Source organism: Hemiscyllium ocellatum, chromosome 43 (assembly GCF_020745735.1).
Source record: "Hemiscyllium ocellatum isolate sHemOce1 chromosome 43, sHemOce1.pat.X.cur, whole genome shotgun sequence".
In the NCBI taxonomy this organism is placed as follows: domain Eukaryota; kingdom Metazoa; phylum Chordata; class Chondrichthyes; order Orectolobiformes; family Hemiscylliidae; genus Hemiscyllium; species Hemiscyllium ocellatum.
In genome coordinates this window covers 6,653,976-6,675,088 of record NC_083443.1, presented here as the reverse complement: position 1 = coordinate 6,675,088, position 21,113 = coordinate 6,653,976, and the positions used below count along the sequence as shown (strand labels likewise).

The window sequence follows — 21,113 nt, the reverse complement described above, 5'->3', positions numbered from 1 at the left end:
AAAACAAAAACACAAACTCAGCAGGTCTGGCAGTATCTATGGAGTGAAATTAGAATTAATGTTTTGGGTTCACTGACCCTTCAGAACATTTTTGGATCCACGAGATCATCAAGACTGGCGAGTGGTAGGTATACAGAATGTCCATTACTTTGTATACCTTCCTCCTTTCCCACTTTCAGGCACTGATTAGATGTTTTAGCTGCTAGTAAAGGCTCTGCCCTAGCTCCCTCCCTCCTCATCATTACCCACCTCTGCCCTATCTCCTTCCCTCCTCAACATTATCCACCTCTGCCCAATTTCCCTCCTCATCATTACCCACCTCTGCCCTATCTTCCTCCCTCCTCAACATTACCCACCTCTGCTCTATCTCCCTCCTCATCATTACCCACCTCTGCCCTATCTCCCTCCCTCCTCATCATTACTCACCTCTACCCTATCTCCCTCCCTCCTCATCATTACCCACCTCTGCCCTATCTCTCTCCTTCCCTCCCTCCCTCAACATAACCCACCTCTGCCCTATCTCCACCTCCTTTTCTCAAAAAATGGCCTCTTCCCTATCCTTCTCCCTCCTCAATATAGCCCACCTTTCCCCACCTCACTCCCCCTGCAATATAACCCAACTCAGAAGGTTATTAATCATGCAGAAGACAGGGAGTTGGGGTTAGTGAGTCATTTACAGGTTGGAAAGACATAACTAGTGGAGTGCCACAAGGATCAGTCCTAGGGCCTCAATTATCTCTATCAATGACTTGCAGGATAAGGTCGAGGTAAAATATCAACATTTTCTGATGATACAAAAGGCGGGAGGGCATGTTGTAATGAGGGTATAAGGAATCTTCATGGGAATATAGATAGGTTTAATGAGCGGACAAAGAAACTGACAGATGGAGTTTAATGTAGGAAAATGTGAGACCATCCTCTTTGGTAGGAAGAATCAAGAAGCAGAGGCAGCTTTATCCAAATGGAGAGAAATTCCAAAAAAAGTATAGTACAGAGAGCTCTGGGTATTCTTATGCAAGGAGTTAGCATGCAGTTGCAGCATGTCATTCAGAAGGCAAATAGGATTTTGGCCCTTATTGCCAGGGGGTTGGAGTTTAAAATTAAGGCAGTCTTGTTACAGTTGTACAGGGTGTTGATGAGGTTGCACCTACAGTATTATGCAGTTTTGGTCCTCATATTTATGAAGGAATATACTGGCATTGAAGGGAGTTTGAAAGGGACTCACTAAGCTGATTTCTTTGATGAAAGTGTTGGTTTATTGAGAACTGTTAAACAGGTTAGGTCTTCATTCATTAGAGTTTAGGAGAATGAGGATTGATCTGATAGAAGATTCTGAGCGGACTTGACAGGGCAGATATTGAAATAACGCCCCCCACCCCCCTCACTAATTGAGGGCGGCACAGTGGCTCAGTGGTTAGCACTGCTGCCTCACAGCACCAGGGTCCCAGGTTTGATTTCAGTCTCGGGTGACTGTCTGTGTGGAGTTTGCACATTCTTCCTGTGTCTGCGTGGGTTTCCTCCGGGTGCTCCGGTTTCCTCCCACAGTCCAAAGATGTGCAGGTCAGGTGAATTGGCCATTCTAAATTGCCCATAGTATCAGGGGTGAATATAAGGTCTGGGTGATTTACTCTTCGGAGGGTCGGTGTTGACTTGTTGGGCCGAAGGGCCTGTTTCCATACTGTAGGGAATCTAATCTAATGGGGGAATTTCAAAGTAGGGGATATAATTACAGAATAAAGGGACACTCATTTATAATTTGGAGGTGAAAGAATTTCTCCTGAGGGAAGTGAATGGTGTTCTGCAATCCAGAGAGTTGTGGAGGCTGGATCAATGAAAGTACTTAAAGAGGAGATAGATATAATTTTCAAATATTGGGAAGTTGACTGCTGTGAGGAGTTGGCACTAAAGAGGAGTTGAGGCTTGAAATAGATCATCCATGATATCTTTAATGGGACAAACCTGAGGGGCTGAATGGCCTATTCCTGCTTCAATTTCTTATGTTCTTATGTTCCTTTTATTTTTAATCTTTGGAAAGCCTGGAATGTTAAATTCACTAATGTCTAAAGGTAAGTGCATGTTAAATGTCTCAAGTAATGAGATTGGTTTTTACCATTTTTGTCTCAGGTTTCTGATCTAAAGACTAAATTAGTTCACGTTGAAATCTCCTTTGTAAGGCAGTCTGGAAGGCATTGATTATTGGTTTGTAAATAGGCAGAGTGCTGTAGGAAGTGCAGCTTTCTATTTGCAGTTTTTATTAATGTACCTGTGGCTGGCTGCCAGTGTGCAGGCTGACCCTGGATAAAATGAGATTAGATTAGATTCCCCACAGTGAGGAAACAGGCCCTTCGGCCCAACACCGACCCTCCGAAGAATAACTCACCCAGACCCATTTCCCTCTGACTAATGCACCTAGCACTACAGGCAATTTAGCATGGCCAATCCACCTGACCTGCACATCTTTGGACTGTGGGAGGAAACCCACAGATAACATGAATATGGACAAGGGCAGCTCCTTCCTTTGATGGCTACCTGCCTGAAACTGATATGACTGAGCTCCTGATGCTCTGGAGTGTGACTTTGGTGAGTGATGGATCCCTATTTGTCCATTAGTTGTACTTTCTGCAATTTTAGAGCTGGCTAATGGTCTTTCTTGATCATGTGAGATTGTTTTGAGCTGCCTTTATGTCTGCTGCGGTTTCTGACACCTGCTGACTTTGACAGAAGTAAAATCCTGGAGAGACACCAAATCCTTTTTGCACCATTGACAGTCAGGATTGACTCCTCTCTTTCTGCTTTGAAGCCTAGGATTGGGTTAATCATTGACCCTCACTGTCTCTCATCGATCTGAAATAGCACAACCTTCTGAAAGTGTTTTAACCTTCTCTACACTCTCTGACTGTCTCAGGCTCTATCTGTGAGCCTTCTCATTTAAGATGTTTGACTTCAAACGTCTTAAGCCTTGACAGAAAATCTAGCTGGCAAGTTACCAAGGTAACAAATTTAACAATTACTGTGAAAGAGACCATTCCGCTAAATTGGAATTAGTTTTATGAACACCTCAGTTTTATCTTTGATGGTGGCAAGCTTCTTGAATTTTGTTGGAGCTGCACCCATCCAAGCAAGTGGGGAGTATTCCATCACCCTCCTGACTTGTGCCTTTTGGACGGTGGATAGGCTTTGGGGATTTAGGAGCTGAGTTAGTTGCCTCAGCATTCCTAGTCTCTGACTTGATTTTGTAGTGGGTCCACCTGCACTTCTGGACAATGGTAACCCCAAGGATGTTGATAGTGAGGGATTCAGTGATGATAACAACATTGAATGGCAAGGGTTGGTGGTTAGTTTTTCTCTTACTGGTAATGGCCATAGCCTGGCATTCATGTGGTGTAAACATTACTTGCCACTTGTCAGCCCAAGCCTGGATATTGTCCAGATCTTGTTGCATTTGAACATGGATTATTTCAGTATCTGAATGGAGCTGCACATTGTGCAATCTTCAGCAAAAATCCCCACTTCTGACCTTATGATGGAAGAAACATAATTAATGAAGCAGCTGAAGATGGTTGGACCTAGGACTACCCTGAGTAACTCCTGCAGAGATGTCCTGGGGCTGAGATGACTGACCTTCAACAACCATGACCATCTTCCTGTGCAACCAGCATAGAGTTTATCCCCTGATTCCCATTGATACAAGTTTTGCGAGGGCTCCTTGATGTCATACTCAGTTGAGTGCAGCCTTGATGTCAGGAGCTGTCACTGTCTGGAGTCCAGCTCTTTTGTCCACGTTTGAACCAAGGTCAATGAGGTCAGGAGCTGAGTGGCCCTGGAGGAACGGTGGCACAGTGGTTAGCACTGCTGCCTCACAGCACCAGGGACCTGGGTTCAATTCCCGACTCAGGCGACTGACTGTGTGGAGTTTGCACGTTCTCCCCGTGTCTGCGTGGGTTTCCTCTGGGTGCTCCGGTTTCCTCCCACAGTCCAAAGATGTGCTGGTCAGGTGAATTGGCCATGCTAAATTGCCTGTAGTGTTAGGTAAGTGGTAAATATAGGGGGTCTGGGTAGGGTTGTGCTTCGGCGGGTCGGTGTGGACTTGTTGGGCCGAAGGGCCTGTTTCCACATTGTAAGTAATCTAATCTAATCTAAACTGGGCGTCGCTGAGCAGGTGCTGCTTGATAACACTGTTGATAGCACCCTCCATCACTTTATTGATGATTGAGAGTAAACTGATGGAGCAGTAACTGGCCAGGTTGGATTTGTCCTGCTTTTTATGTAAAGATATACCTGGCAATTTTCCACAGTGTCTGGGTAGGTGGCAGTGTTGTAACTGGACTGGAAGATGCTGGCTTGGGTAACAGCCAGTCCTGGAGCACAAATCTTCAGTGTTATTGCTGGAATGTTGTCAGGGCCCATAGCCTTTGCAGTATTCAATGTCTCCAACCATTTCTGCATGTCACATGGAGTGAACTGAATTGGCTGAAGACTGGTATGGATCATCCACTTGGCACTTGGGCTGAAGATTGCTGTAAATCTTTTGATGTGCTTGGCTCTTCCATCATTGAGGATGGTAATGTTTATGGAGCTTCCTCCTCCAGTGAGTTGTTTAGTTGTCCACCACTATGATGTGGTAGGATGTGGTAGGACAGCAGAACTTAGTTCTGCTGGTTGTAGGATTGCTTAGTTCTATCCATCACTCGTTGCTTATGCCGTTTGTCCCACAAGTTGTCCTGTTTGGTAACTTTCTCAAACCCATGTCCTGCCTTCTCCCTGTAACCTTTGATCCCCATTCCAATCAAGAACCTGTCTATCTCTGTCTTGAAGACAATCAATGACTTGGCCTCCACAGTCTTCTGTGGCAATGAATTCCACAGAATCACTATCACCTGGCTGAAGAAAGTCCTCCTCATTTCAGTTCTAAAGGGTCTTCCCTTCAGTATGGGGCTGTGCTCTTGTGTCCTTGTCACTCCTACTTGAGGAAACATCATCTCTATTTCCATAATGTCCAAGCCTCTCAGTATTGTGTAAGTTTTAATCCTAGATCCCCCATTATCTTTCCAAACTCCATGAAGTACAGACTCAGAATCTTCAATCACTTCTCACATGACAAAGCTCTTCAACCCCAGGATCATTCTTGTAAAAGTCCTCTAAACCACCTCCTTCAGCACGTCCTTCCTTAGATACAGGGCCCAAATACTGCTCGCAATATTCCAAATGCAATCTGACCAGAGCCTTATACAGCCTCAGCAGTACATCTCTGCTCTTGTATTCTAAACCTCTTAAAATGAATGCTGACATTGCATTTGCGTTCTGAACCACCAACTGAACCTGCATGTTAACCTTTAGAGAATCCTGAACTAGGACTCCTGAATCTCTTTGTGCTTCAGATCTCTGAAGCCTTTCCCCATTTAAAAAATCATCTAGACCTCTTACCAAAGTGCATTAGCTCACACTTTCCCACATTGTATTCCATCTGCCACTTCTTTGTCCACTCTGCTAGCCTGTCTAAGTCCTTCTGCAGGCTCCCCACTTCCTTAAACCTGCCTGTCCCTCCACTTAGCTTTGTGTCATCTACAAACCCTCAGTTCCTTTGCCCAGATCTACGTAATGCTTCATATGTCTATTGATCAAGAGCCTATCTATCTCAGTATTAAATATACACAATGACTCTGCTGTCACTCTTTGTCATAGAGTTCCAAAGACCCACCACCTTCAAAAGAAATCTCCAACATCTCAGTCTTAAATTGGTGCCCCTTCATTCTGAGACTATGCCCTCTGATCGTAGACTTTCCCATGATAGAAAATAGCCTCTTAGCATTTACCCCTGTCAAGCCCCTTAAGAATCTAATGTTTCAATAAGATGACCTCTCCTTCCAAACTGCAATAATTCTCAGAATTGCTGCTATTTAAGGCTATGTTATAAGCCTCTTCTTACAATCTTATGCATCCTTCAGTTCCTTTATCAGCCACTGTTGACTGACCTTTTTTGAATGTTTTCACTTTGATGGAATGTGTGGTTGCTATGAGCCATGTAATAGTTCTTTAAAGATTACCCATGCTCTATGTACAGTCATGCCTTTTAAGGTATTTTCCCAATCTTGCTCAGCCATTTTGTGTCACATGTTTTCACAATTTCCCTTATTCAAATTTAACACCCTTACTTCAGTTTGAACTAACTCACTTTTAAACACAGCGTAAAATTCTGTCATATTGTGGTCACTCATCCCTAAAGGTTCTTTTACAACAAGATTACTAACTTGCCTCTTTTTGTTACATAATAGCATAACTAAAGTAGGTTGAATGCCCTTAACTTTGTCTTTTTGACAGCTTTCTGCTTTCAAAACTGTTTGATGCTTAGCAGTGTTTTCTCCTGTCTTCCCATCTCCCTCGCAACATTTTAGCTTAGAGCTGCCAAGTTTACTGCCCCCAATTTGGGTTTCCATTCCCCTGACAAGTTAGTTTAAACCCACCCGAATATAACCACCAAATCTCCCTGTAAGGTTATCAGTCCCAATGCCATTATGGTGTAACCACTCCAGATTGTACTGCATCTAAAGCTTTAGAAATCTGATGTTCTCCCTCCTACACTAGTTCTCTACCCACACGTTCAATCGATTAATTCTCCTGTTTTTAAGCTCTCAATCACTTGGCAGTGGGAGTAATCCTTAGATTAGTGCCCTTGAGGTCCTACTTTTTCATTTCCTTCCTAACTCCCTGAAAGCTGCCTTCAGGACCTCTTCCCTCTTCCTCATTGGTGTAATGACATAGGAATAGCAAGTCAAGCCAAGTCAGCCTTACTGTTACTGGATTTGCAACACAGTGAAATTAAAGCATTCAATGGGCCTCAAAATTGCTCAATTGTTCTGACCTAGACTTTACAAATTACAGATCTGGGACGACAAGTTTAAAACTTAAACAATAATTAGCAATTTATTATTAAAAACATCATTTCAATAGCTCACAGATGAACAGCAAAGCAATATAATTAATATTTATGACCTAAACTTGTTTGATCATAAACCCCTACTGTCACATCGACAGACATATTTCAGGCATAAGTTTTAAAAAATTATAATTTGACAATTTGGTAACCATTTCAATGATGAATACTAGGCCTTCGTGAAATCCTGGGATTATGGTTTGGATTGCAGGCATACAGGACTTGAATTCTGAAATCATCGGTTAATGCAACAGCTTCTGCAGATCTCTCTTGACCTTTAATTTATTTCTTACAGACTTGTGTTCTTTTCTCAGAAGGTTTAACAAGTTGATAACTGGAGAATAACTAGACAGAGCAAAACCAAAAACAGCTACCAAAACAAAGCTGCCTCCTGACCAAAAAAAAAACCCCAGTCAGAGCCCGTTGGTGCACTATTTGGACCGAACGGTCTGTGTCCATATTGTATGACTGTATGACTGTCTTTACTTCTCTTCCTCCTTCAACATTCTCCCTGGCTGACTTGCACCGCTCCTCCCTTGATCGATCAATTCAACTTCTAATCAGGTGCCAGTCCCTGAGCAGATGCTGAATCATCTACAGAATTCTGACAGCAGTAATTAATTTGCATTATCTTTCCAGGCCAGTTCCTAACAGCAAACATCAGAATTTTGTCCTCTCCTCTTTCAGGTACAAAGCTGTCATTCAGAGTTCAATTCTCAACTGCAATCCATAGTCCCAAACTAAAAATGAGAAAAACTAAAACTAGTGATAGTCTCAACAGTTGGTGCCGATGTGGATGAGAACGTCTAGCTGGCCTCCACTGCACCCACTCCCCCTCCCCCCAAACAACCCTATGCAGATGGATATCCTGTCACTGCTCTGAGAGATCCTTGACCCTGCAACCAGGGAGGAGGTGCGGTGGGGGGGAACCATCCTGGAGTCATGATACGATATGCAAATGCCTGGCTGATTCCCCAGTTTTGGAATTCTCTACAATTATTACCCTACAATTCTTCATCTTCTCCCACTCTATATCTGAAAAGCACTTGGTGCCACAGATTGGTTCTGGTTCTGGCTGCACTCCTGTGAGGAACCATTGTTTTGACTAGTTTCCAAGATGGAATACCAATTAGTAAGCACAATAGACTCGGGGGACTCCTGCACTCGCTGCCTGGATCACTTAGACTGTATAGTAGTCACCCATTCCCTGTCCCTCTGTACACTTCCAGTCTGTGGTCTGACCACTTCCCCGTATGTGCTTTCTATGTCCTCAGCCTCATGGAAATTCACAGTGACTTCAGCCTCTGCTCACATTCTGAAACTTGGAGTTCCAGCTGGTGACACTTCCTGCAGATACATTTATCTGGGCTGCACGGCATGTACATGACTTCACACATTCCCCAGGATGTGCAGTACACTTGGCCCAGCTGAACTGCCATTCAGTGGCAGTTAGGGGCAGTGCAATGGCTCAGTGGTTAGCACTGCTGCCGTACAGTGCTAGGGACCTGGGTTCGATTCCAGTCTTGGGCGACTGTCTGTGTGGAGTTTGGATGTTCTCCCTGTGTCTGCGTGGGTGTGCTTTGGCTTCCTCCCACTGCAGGGATGTGCAGGCTAGGTTGGTTGGCCATGAGAAGTGCAGGGTGATAGGTTAGGGGATGGGTCTGGGTGAGATGCTCTTCAGAGGGTCTGTGTGTACTCAATGGTCCTAATGATCTGCTTCCACACTGTGGGGTTCTATTCTTCTAATAATCTAAACACAAATTATTGCCCTGGGAGTAACTATAGATTAACTGTTATTAACTATAATTATAAAATTTACTGGTAATATTTCATTTGCATTAATTTTATTTTCCTTTGGTTTATTTTATTATTTTATATTACTATGATTTGACTTTACTTTAGTTTCCTTCTGCTCATGTTTCTTACTGAAATCTATAGCTACCATGTTAAATAAAAGCGAATACCTACTGAAAACTAAGCTTCTTGCAATCTTCATCAGACCAGTTCCCAGATATGACTAAACTAGGAACAGAAGAATCTCAGGCAGTAATATCATCTGGTGACTAGTCAATTGGGAGATGAGGTGGCAGGGGTCCAGGCCAATAGTAATATTGTGTGTCTGTTATGTGGTGTTTGTCTGTGTAGTCATGATTTGGAGTGTCAGTATTGGACTGGGATGGACAAAGTTAAAAATCACACAACACCAGGCTATAGTCCAATAGGTTTATTTGGAAACACTAGCTTTCTGAGTGCTGCTTACATATCCACCTCTTTCAGAGCAATGCTCTGAAAGCTAGTGCTTCCAAATAAACCTGTTGGGCTATAACCTAGTGTTGTGTGATTTTTAACTTTGTCTGTGTAGTGTGCGTCTTGTGAATGCTATCAGCATGGCATGTCTTGTGAATGGACTTCCTGCAGTACTGTGATTGCTCCTGTTCTTGTAGGAAACCTGGGCAATGTGCAGCAGAGAGACCAGCGCTCCCGAGCTCCAGCAGCACGCAGCAGAGTCAGACGGGCTGCCACATCAAGGCCAGAGCGGATCTGGCCCGGAGGAATTATTCCCTACGTCATCGGAGGAAACTTCACTGGTCAGTGCGAGTCAGGCAGACAGTCTGACTTCTCCAATCATACAGTGCTACAGGAGTGTTTTAGATTGGAATTATTTCATTGCTAATGTCAGCATTAATCATAACCAGAGAAACCTTTGGAAACTGTTGGCATGTTTGGTATACACAGTGTAGAGGATGCTTCACGTTTAGTTCAAAAGAGTAGTGGGCGCTTTACTATGTATTTAACACCATGCTGTACCATCCTGGGAGTGTTTGATGGCGACAGTGTAGTGGAAGATTTACACTGTGTCTGATTGCATGCTGTCCCCGTCCTGAGACTGTGTGATGGAGACAGCGTAGAGGTAAAGTGACTTTCAATTTAAGAGTAGTGGGAGCTTTACTGTGTATCTAGCATTATGCTGTTTCAGTCCAGGGAGTCTTTGATGGGCACCATGTAGAGGCACCTTTACTTCCAGTTTAAAGAGTATTGGGAGCTTCAGTCTGTATGTTACACTGTGCTGTACCGATCCTGGGAGTTCTTGACGGAGACGGCAAAGAGAGAGTTTCACTCTGTATCTAATCCCATGCTGCCCTTGTCCGAGGGTGGTTTGGTACTGTACAAACAAAACAGCACTGTACTCTGCCAAGTTGTCTCATGCTCAGCCAGAGAAGCCTGTTCCCCCTCACTTATATGACCTCTTCAATGTCCTTCAGCAGTCCTTTTGGCATTGGGATCGGATTAGAGTTAGGTTCCAAATGACAGTTTCAGGCATTCCCAGCCTTTTGCCTCAGTGGAATATTTTGGAACATTTACGTGGACTCCAGTACAATCAAGAGGCAGGAGGGGGTGACACGGTGGCTCAATGGTTTAGCACTGCTGCCTCACAGCGCCAGGGACTTGGGTTCGATTCCAGCTGTGGGCGACTATTTGTGCGGTGTTTCCACATTCTACCCATGTCTGAGTGGGTTTCCTCCAGGTGCCCCGGTTTCCTCTCTCAGCCCAAAGATGTGCAGGTTAGGTAAATTGGCCATGCTAAATTGCCCCATAGTGTTCAGGGATGTGTAGGTTAGGTGCATTAGTCAGGGGTAAAATGTAGAGTAGTAGGGTAGGAGAACCATTCTGGGTGGGTTACTCTTCAGAGGGTCTGTGCGGACTTGTTGGGCTGAAGGGCCTGTTTCCATACTGGATTAATTTGATGGTTCTATGGGTGACAGCAATGTTATTAACATGAGGCTTGTATGGTGTACACACAGTGATAGGATGGTTTACAAACTCAGTTTCTGAATCTTCAACAGTTAGAATAGTGCTCAGGAGCACAATTGGGCAGACAGGGCCACTCGTCAAAGGTGGTCGTACTCTCCAATCAAAGGTGCAGCGTACTCTCTAACTGAGGAGTTCACTGTGATGGGATGTCATTGATTTGACTGTTTGCTGTGTATGTAGCCTGGACTAAATGGTTGTTTTGTTTGAAATGTTTCAGGAACCCAGAGAGCTATATTTAAACAAGCCATGAGACACTGGGAGAAGTTCACCTGTGTCACGTTTGTGGAGCGAACCAATGAAGAAAGTTTTGTCGTTTTTACCTATCGGCCGTGCGGGTAAGTAAACTTAGTCAGATGTTTATAAAGAATAAGATTAAGGACATAATGACCAGTAGTGTGCAAGGAATTTTTCTTTGCTTTCATGGGATGTGGACATCAGTGGTGAGGCCAGCATTTGTGGCCCCTCCTTAATTACCCTTGAGCTGAGAGCCTTGCTTGACCATTGCTATTGGTCTGGTGTCAGAAGTAAGCCATAACAGGTAAGGGCAGTAGACAACCAGATGGGATCTTTAAAAAAAATTGATGACAGTTTTGTGGTCATTTTTACCAAGTTTTGTAATTTCAGACTTATAATCTGAATTGAAACTCCACTAGCTAGTTACAATGGGATTCAAGCTCGTGTTCATAAGCCTCTGGGTTATTAGTTACCATGAAGCCACTAGCTCATCTTGAGGTGCAGTCGGAAAAGGAGACGGTATATCCAGTCAGACGGATCCCTGAGAAAACAGTCAGTCATTTGCCAGAACGTTCAATCCAGCGCCAAGATGCAACTTAGCTGATGGTGAGAGAGGCCAAAGAGCTCCTTCCTGTGTGCCCACAATCTCACTTCCTCCTCACCTTGAGGTGGCTGTAGTGGGGAAGGAAGAGACTGTCATACTTCTCCTTCTGAAATGTGCTTGGCAAAGGTCTGCGGAAAGGTTCAGTGGTTTTTGTCAATGCGACACTTGACTCTGTGCTCTAGTAGCTGTTCCAGGGATGTAAATGGAGATAAACCTCCACTGCACCTGGGACACCATGGACTTAGTGAAAGACATGCTTTAATTTTCATAAAACTTACTGATCTTTTAGTGTAGTGAGGCATTTGATAAGGTTCCCCGTGGTAAACTAATGGAGAAAGTGAAGCCACATTGTGTGCAGGCTGTTCTAGCTAGGTGGATAAAGAACTGGTTGAGCAACAGGAGACAGATAGTAGAAGTTGAAGGGAATTTCTCGAAATGGAGAAAGGTGACCAGCGGTGTTCCACAGGGATCAGTGCTGGGGCCACTGTTATAGAGTCATAGAGATGTACAGCATGGAAACAGGCCCTTCGGTCCAACCCGTCCATGCCGATCAGACACCCCAACCCAATCTAGTCCCACCTGCCAGCACCCGGCCCATATCCCTCCAAACCCTTCCTATTCATATACTCATCCAAATGCCTCTTAAATGTTGTAATTGTATCAGCCTCCACCACATCCTCTGGCAGCTCTTTCCATACCCATACCACTCTCTGTGTGTAAAAGTTGCACCTTAGGTCTCTTTTATATCTTTCCCCTCTCACCCTAAACCTATGCCCTCTAGTTCTGGACTCCCCCACCACAGGAAAATGACTTTGCCTATTTACCCTATCCATGCCCCTCATAATTTTGTCAACCTCTATAAGGTCATCCCCCAGCCTCCGACACTCCAGGGAAAACAGCCCCAGCCTGTTCAGCCTCTCCCTATAGCTCCAATCCTCCAACCCTGGCAACATCCTTGTAAATCTTTTCTGAACCCTTTCAAGTTACACAACCTCTTTCTGATAGGAGGGAGACCAGAATTGCATGCAATATTCCAACAATGGCCTAACCAATGTCCTGTACAGCTGCAACATGACCTCCCAACTCCTGTACTCAATACTCTGACCAATAAAGGAAAGTATACCAAACGCCTTCTTCACTATCCTATCGACCTGCGACTCCGCTTTCAAGGAGCTATGAACCTGCACTCGAAGGTCTCTTTGTTCAGCAACACTCCCTAGGACCTTACCATTAAGTGTATAAGTCCTGCTAAGATTTGCTTTCCCAAAATGCAGCACCTCACACTTATCTGAATTAAATTCCATCTGTCACTTCTCAGCCCATTTGCCCATCTGGTCAAGATCCTGTTGTAATCTGAGGGAACCCTCTTTGCTGTCCACTACACCTCCAATTTTGGTGTCATCTGCAAACTTACTAACTGTACCTCTTATGCTTGCATCCAAATCATTTATGTAAATGACAAAAAGTAGAGGACCCAGCACCTTGTGGCACTCCACTGGTCACAGGCCTCCAGTCTGAAAAACAAGCCTCCACCACCACCCTCTGTCTTCTACTTTAGAGCCAGTTCTGTATCCAAGTGGCTAGTTCTCCCTGTATTCCATGGGATCTAACCTTGCTAATCAGTCTCCCATGGGGAACCTTGTCGAATGCCTTACTGAAGTCCATATAGATCACATCTACCATTCTGACCTCATCAATCCTCTTTGTTACTTCTTCAAAAAGACTCAATCAAGTTTGTAAGACATGGTTTCCCATGCACAAAGCCACATTGACAAACCCTAATCAGTCCTTGTCTTTCCAAATATGTGTAGATCCTGTCCCTCAGGATTCTCTCCAACCACTTGCCCACCACCGACGTCAGGGTCTATGGTGCCCTGGCTTATCCTTAACACCCTTCTTAAACAGTGGCACCATGTTAGCCAACCTCCAGTCTTCCAGCACCTCACCTGTGACTATCGATGATAAAAAATATCTCAGCAAGAGGCCCAGCAATCACTTCTCTAACTTCCCTCAGAGTTCTCAGGTACACCTGATCAGGTCGTGGGGATTTATCCAGCTTTACCCATTTCAAGATATCCAGCACTTCCTCCTCTGTAATCTGGACATTTTGCAAGATGTCACCATCTATTTCCCTAAAGTGTATATCTTCCATATCCTTTTCCACTGTAAATACTGATGCAAAATATTCAATTAGTATCTCCCCCATTTTCTGTGGCTCCACACAAAGGCCACCTTGCTGATCTTTGAGGGGCCCTATTCTCTCCCTAGTTACCCTTTTGTCCTTAAAGTATTTGTAAAAACCCTTTGGATTCTCCTTAACTCTATTTGCCGAAGCTATCTCATGCCCCCTTTTTGCCCTCCTGATTTCCCTCTTAAGTATATTCTTTTATACTCTTTATACTCTTTTAAGGATTCACTCGATCTATCCTGTCTCTACCTTACATATGCTTCCTTCTTTTTCTTAACCAACCTCTCAATTTCTTTAGTCATCCAGCATTCCCTATACCTACCAGCCTTTCCTTTCACCCTGACAGGAATATACTTTTTCTGGATTCTCGATATCTCATTTCTGAAGGCTTCCCATTTTCCAGCCGTCCCTTTACCTGCGAACATCTGCCTCCAACCAGCGTTTGAAAGTTCTTGCCTAATACCACCAAAATTGGCCTTTCTCCAATTTAGAACTTCAACTTTTAGATCTGGTCTATCTGTTTCCATCATTATTTTAAATCTAATAGAATTATGGTCCCTGGCCCCAAAGTGCTCCCCCACTGACACCTAAGCTACCCGCCCTGCCTTATTTCCCAAGAGTAAGTCAAATTTTGTACTTTATCTACTAGGTGCATCCACATACTGAATCAGAAAATTGTCTTGTACGCTCTTAACAAATTCCTCTCCATCTAAACCTTTAACACTATGGCACTCCTAGTCTATGTTTGGAAAGTTAAAATCCCCTACCATAACCACCCTATTGTTCTTTCAGATAGCTGAGATCTCCTTACAAGTTTGTTTCTCAGTTTCCCTCTGACTATTAGGGGATCTATAATACAATCCTGATAAGGTGATCATCCCTTTCTTATTTCTCAGTTCCACCCAAATAACTTCCCTGGATGTATTTCCAGGAATATCCTCCCTCAGCACAGCTGTAATGCTATCCCTTATCAAAAATGTCACTCCCCCTCCTCTCTTGCCTCCCTTTCTATCCTTCCTCTAGAATTAACCTGGCACATTAAGCTGCCAGTCCTGCCTATCCCTGAGCCATGTTTCTGTAATTGCTATGATATCCCAGTCCCATGTTCCTAACCATGCCCTGAGTTCATCTGCCTTCCCTGTTAGGCCCCTTGCATTGAAATAAATGCGGTTTAATTTATTAGTCCTACCTTGTCCCTGCCTGCCCTGACTGTTTGACTTGCTTCTGTTCTCAACTGTACCAGTCTCAGATTGATCTCTTTCCTCACTATCTCCCTGGGTCTGCCCCTCCACCTTACTAGTTTAAATCCTCCCGAGCAGCTCTAACAAATTTCCCTGCCATTGCTTGTGATGTACATAAATGATCTGGAAAAGGGCACTTTGGTATGATCAGCAAGTTTGCAGATGACACGAAGATTGGTGGAGTAGCAGAAAGCATAAGGGACTGTCAAAGAATACGAGGAGGATATAGATAGACTGGAGAGTTGTGCGGAGAAGTGACAGATGGAGTTCAATCCAGACAAATGTGAGGTAATGCATTTTGGGAAGTTTAATTCTAGAGCGAATTATGCAGTAAATAGAAGAGCCTTGGGAAAAGTTGATGAGCAGAGAGATCTGGGAGTTCAGGTCCATTGTACCCTGAAGGTTGCTGCACAGGTGGATAAAGTGGTCAAGAAGGCATATAGTATGCTTGCCTTCTTCAGACGGGGCATTGAGTATAAGAGCTGGCAGGTCATGTTAACATTGTACAATACCGTGTTTCGTTCTGGTCACTACATTACTAAAAGGATGTGAATGCTTTGGAGAGGGTGCAGAGAATGTTTATGAGGATGTTGCCTGGTATGGAAGGTGCTAGCTATGAAGAGAAGTTGAGGAGGTTAGGATTGTTTTCATTAGAAAAAAGGAAATTGAGGTTGGACCTGATTGAGGTCTACAAAATCACAAAGGGTATAGACAGGGTAGATAGAGATAAGCTTTTTCCCAGGGTGAAGGATTCAATAACGAGAGGTCATGCTTTCAAGGTGAGAGGTGAAACGTTTAAGGGGGAGACATGCGGTAAATACTTTACACAGGGGGTGGTAGGTGCCTGGAACACGTTGCCAGCAGAGGTAGTAGAGGCAGGCATGGTAGATTCATTTAAGATGCGTCTGGACAGATGCATGAGTAGGTGGGCAGCAGAGGGATACAGATGCTTAGGAATTGGGAGACAGGTTTAGACAGAGGATTTGGATCGGCTCAGTCTTGGATGGCCGAAGGGCCTCTTCCTGGGCTGTAAATTTTCTTTGTTCTTTGTTCTTTGCAATGAGTCAACTTTGACTTACTTTCAGCCTGGCACATTCCAAAATCCAGGAATACTGACTGAAGGACTGAAAGCTTAGGGCACTCGCGGCAGAACTGCATTGCTGAAAGTCCTGCCATTATATACACTAAGGTGAAGGATGGACTAAACATCCCTCATCGTGAACCCCTCATTATAAATATGACATGTCATTGCACTTGGATTGCAGAACCTCAAAGTGCTAGACACTGTATGGTCACAATGTACTGCTGCAGAACTTGCTTTACTCTTTTTAAAACAAAAATATCAAAGTATAATTTTGTAAAACACACCCCATGAATGAGTGAAGAATGAATCCCATTCGGACCACTCCCAGAATGGCTGGATGGATAGTTTGCCAAACTGCTTTGTACAGACAGAGACCTTGCTCAGATTGCATCCTTGCCCACTTGCTGCAGTTGGCAGCTGAACTCTGAGATGCCAGGCTGTGGGGTGAAGCTGCAGTGTTGGGTATGAACCAGATTGGAACTGCAGCAAAACGCTGGTATAGAGCTGCCCCATCCCTACAGGTTCGGTAAAAGGTCCTGTGGTACTAATTTGAAAAGCAGGGGATTTCTCCCTCTGTCCTTCCAACATTTAGCAATGTCACAAGGAAACATCATTACCTCATTCATAGAATCGTAGAGTCCCCACAGTTTGAAAACAGCCCAATAAATCCACTCCAAAGTGGACCTCCAAAGAGTATACCACCCAGGCCCTTTCCCCTACCCAATTACTCTACATTTACCCCTAACTAATGCACATAACCCACACATCCTTGAACACTATAGGCAATTTAAACCATAGAACCCCGATTGTGGAATCAGGCCAGTTGGCCCAGCAAGTCCAACACCGACCATCCATAGAGTATCCCATCTGGACCCATCGCCTTACCCTATATTCTGATGACTGAAGCACCTAACCTAGACATCCTGACCACTATGGGCAATTTTCTATGGCCAGTTCACCTTACCTGCACATCTTTGGACTGTGGGAGGAAACCGGAGCACCCGGAGGAAACCCACGCAGACACAGGGAGAATGTGCAAACTCCACACAGACAGCCACCCGAGGCTGGAATCGAACGTGGGACCCTGATGCTGTGAGCCACCATGCTGCCCTTTCATTTAGCATTGCCAATTCACCTCACTTGCACATCATTGTTGTTTTATTGTAAATCTATTGTCCATGTTACAACATGACACACTTGTAGCATTTGCATTGGCTTTGGTGGTGCTGTATCAAAGCAGGTCATTTTGAATATCTGATTGCAAAGGTCCACCCAGAGCACTTTTGCCCCGATCAACATTACTCCCAGATTATTTGGCCATTTACTTCATGTACGGTTCGTGGAATTTTCTGTGGAACCTGATTGTCACATTTCCTGCCTCACAATAGTAAGGCAGGTTGCATTGGCTGTGACACAGTGGCACATGGTGGCTGTGTAAATGCAGGTGTTTTTGGTGGGGACAGGGTGGAGAGAGATACACTGAGTGATGGCCCAGTATCATACAGGGGTTTGTTCTGGTTCAGTGGGCCGACTGAAGCTGCATTGTGCCTCCAGGTGCTGTTCATACGTGGGTCGCCGCGGGGGCGGTCCACAGGCCATCTCCATCGGCAAAAACTGCGATAAATTCGGGATTGTCGTTCACGAGTTGGGACATGTGATCGGATTCTGGCATGAGCATACCCGGCCGGACAGAGATGCCCACGTCAGCATTATCCGAGAAAATATACAGCCAGGTAATACCCTCATCTCAGAGACTGTGTGTGTGCATCTGCGTGTAAATTAGATTACTTACAATGTGGAAACAGGCCCTTCGGCCCAACAAATCCACATCGACCTGACGAAGCACAACCTACCCATACATTTACCCCTTCACCTAACACTACAGGTAATTTAGCATGGCCAATTCACCTAACCTCCACATCTTTGGACTGTGGGAGGAAACCCACACAGACACTGGGAGAATGTGCAAACTCCACACAGTCAGTCACCTGAGGCAGGAATTGAACCTGGGTCTCTGGTGCTGTGAGGCAGCAGTGCTAACCACTGTGCCACCGTGCCACCCAGACATATGTGTCTCTGTGTATGTGTGTCTGTGTGTCCTCTTGATACAGGAGTTTGAGTGTTGGGAGTGCCATGAGACGGAAGCCTGGAATGTTGGGGTGCTTGGAAGATGGTGGTAGAGGTGAGGAATACCCTGTATTGGCAGAGAAACCCAGGAGCATTACCTGACCAAATTACCCGGGCATGCTGCCCCAAAGGAGGAGGAGAGAGGTGGAGATGTTTACAGATGAATTAACAAGTTTGAGACCTTGACTGCTGAAGGCCTGGATGCCACTGGTGGACTGATTGAAATTGGGAATGTTCAAGATATGAGAATTGGAAGAATGCAGAGGTTGTGGAGGATTGTAGGGCACCATTGGTAGATGGGTCTTTAACTATCTTCCCTACACCGGTCCTCCTCAAATTCCTCCATTAAGAATATCATTATAGCCTACAGTTTTTGATCAAATCTTTGTCCATCTGACCCAAGATCTCATCATGTGCTTCAAATTATTTGTTGATTTTGAGTGTTCCTGTGAAGCACTTTATAATGTTTTATTACATTGATGGTGCTAGGAGTTGTGGTTGGCAGAATTTCCAGTGACAGGGATGCTGGACTTAGCCCATCGAGGAATTTGAAATCAAGAGCGAGAATTTTAAAATCCCATGCACCATTAGCCTATGACACTGCATGATCTTCCTCAACTATTCCAGCTAGCATCAAGGGTGGCATGGTGGCTCAGTGGTTAGCACTGCTGCCTCACGGTACTGGAGACTTAGGTTCAATCCCACCCTTAGGTGATTGTCTGTGTGGAGTTTGCACACTCTCCCTGTGTGTGCGTGGGTTTCCTCCCATAGTCCAAAGATGTGCAGGTTGGGTGAATTGGCCATGCTAAATTGCCTGTAGTGTTCAGGTATGAGCAGGTTAGCCATGGGGAATATAGAGTAGGGGGGTTGAATTTTGGTGGGATGCTCTTTGGAGGGTCAGTCTGGACTCAATCGGCTGAATTACCTTCTTCCACACTGTAGGAATTCTATGATTTCCTTGAGCTCAGTGAAGTTTGTGAGACACCATTTCTCTTTAGATAATCCAATCATTTATTTACCCGTGTTCATCCGTATATTAGCAATAGGACAAATGTTAATTGACATTGGGCTAGTTGATCTGTAGTCATCTGAAATATCCTTATCTCCATCTTGTGGCTTTATGCAGTCTCTTCATTACAGTCTCCTTATACTGTACTAAAACTCTGCCCTTCAAAGATTTGCTAAATCTTGCTGAGAGTGATTGGTGCCTACTTTTTATTTTTCAGTCTAAAACAAGAATGATGCATTTGCAGTATAGCCAACTTTGGAAAGATCCCAGCATGCCTTCTGATTTAAGTCAGGTTTACTGCCTTCTGTGTTCCTTCATTTGTTTGTTAAATTCTGCTCATTTCCCAAGTTCAATGCTACACCATTGCATTGTTCACCCAACAGGGTTCTTGGTCCACAAGTCTTACGCGAGAGGAGACACAGAGGCAACCATATCTATGATGTCAGTTCCAATCTTTGTACTGTTTTCAAATTCATTCTTTCACAGGTTGGGGGACACAGATTAGACCAGTGTTCATTGTCCATCCTTAGTTGCCCTTGAGAAGGTGATGGTGAGCTGTCTTCTTGAACCGGTGCAGTCCAAGTGCCATAGGCAGACTTGCTATGCCTTTACAGAAGGAATTCCAGGATTTTGTCCCAGCGTCACTGAAGGAGTGGCAACACGTTTTCAAGTTACGACAACGTCTTCCTCATTATCCTAATGCTAAATGAGTTAATCTCAGCAGTGAGCAGCCGTGAGATGTGACTGAGAGTGTCTGCTCCTGATCCATCATTAATTCCTTCTGGAGACAGTGTGGGTGTAGGTATTGGGTCAGCTAAATCCAGGCTTTGCTTTTAATAATCTTGCACTAACTTTGTCAACTGCCCTGCCCATCATGAAACATCATCAGTCTGCAATGTGGGCCTTTGAATAGGTTTATAGTGTTGCAGTCCCAACCCCAATCCTGTGTGGGTTACAGAATGGTCTCACAGCAGGATAGTACTGTATTTCCATTCTCTGCTCAAGGACAGCAACGGGTTCTGACATGGGATCAGAGACCTTCTCCCCACACCGGGCCAGATTACATCCATAATAATCCAGCCAGCACCATTTTGATAGGATCCTCCCTCTCTCCAGCTATCCAAAGACCTGCCCAATTCAGGCAGTTGTCTCTTTATTATATTGTGGATGTTGAGGGATCTGCGAGGTAAGTAAGTGCCTGATTGGGAACAGCTTGGTGTGAAGGGAGACAATGCAGGAATGAGGCTGGAGAAGGCATGGAGCCTGGGATGGGGGCACTGAGCACTGGGTGAAGTCTGGCTACAGATAGGAGTTTGCCAGAGTGGCTATTCTGGAATATGTTGTCATCAGTATCAAAAACAAGAATAGAATTATTGAGAATCCACAGAAGACAGAGCTTAGAAGATGATAATGATGGTTTTTAAACACTAACAGTCCAAAGTGAGGGTGAAAAGGATCAAATTAAGTCATCTGCATCTTGGAGCAACATTTTAAGATGGCTTCCTTCATGTCTGTTAAACACATACAATATTAAATTTTAATAAAATTGATTGTGGTTAATTCTCAAATATCCTTTGGTCCACATCCCACCAAAATATCCTTAACTCAGCAAAAATAATCCCATTTCCTCCTCGCCCTGTTTTCAGGGGAATGGGAGGGGAATGGCCTGAGCACAGGGCTTCTTTAGAGAACTTTAGGACACGGCTTTGTCACAACACACTCCTTTTTTCACCAATCATATTCTACCGGGCTCTTGCCGTGCATTGTGCATGAACCAACAACGAGTCTTGGGCAGATTTCTGAGAATAGTCAGGATGGACTGCCGAAGGGTTCAGAATGGGTTAGACTGGATCACTTCAGGGTCTGGGTCTGCTACATATGA

General features: G+C 44.5%; 1 protein-coding gene across 1 annotated transcript in view; it reads left to right on the top strand.

The window, feature by feature from the left end:
• The window catches only part of LOC132835067 (tolloid-like protein 2), a 247,795-nt gene that overhangs the window by 56,053 nt on the left and 170,629 nt on the right, over window positions 1-21,113 (top strand). The window contains exons 3-5 of the mRNA XM_060854339.1: window positions 9,376-9,519; window positions 10,962-11,079; window positions 17,650-17,828. Coding sequence (XP_060710322.1) covers window positions 9,376-9,519; window positions 10,962-11,079; window positions 17,650-17,828 — 441 coding nt within the window. The remainder of the gene's footprint in view (window positions 1-9,375; window positions 9,520-10,961; window positions 11,080-17,649; window positions 17,829-21,113) is intronic.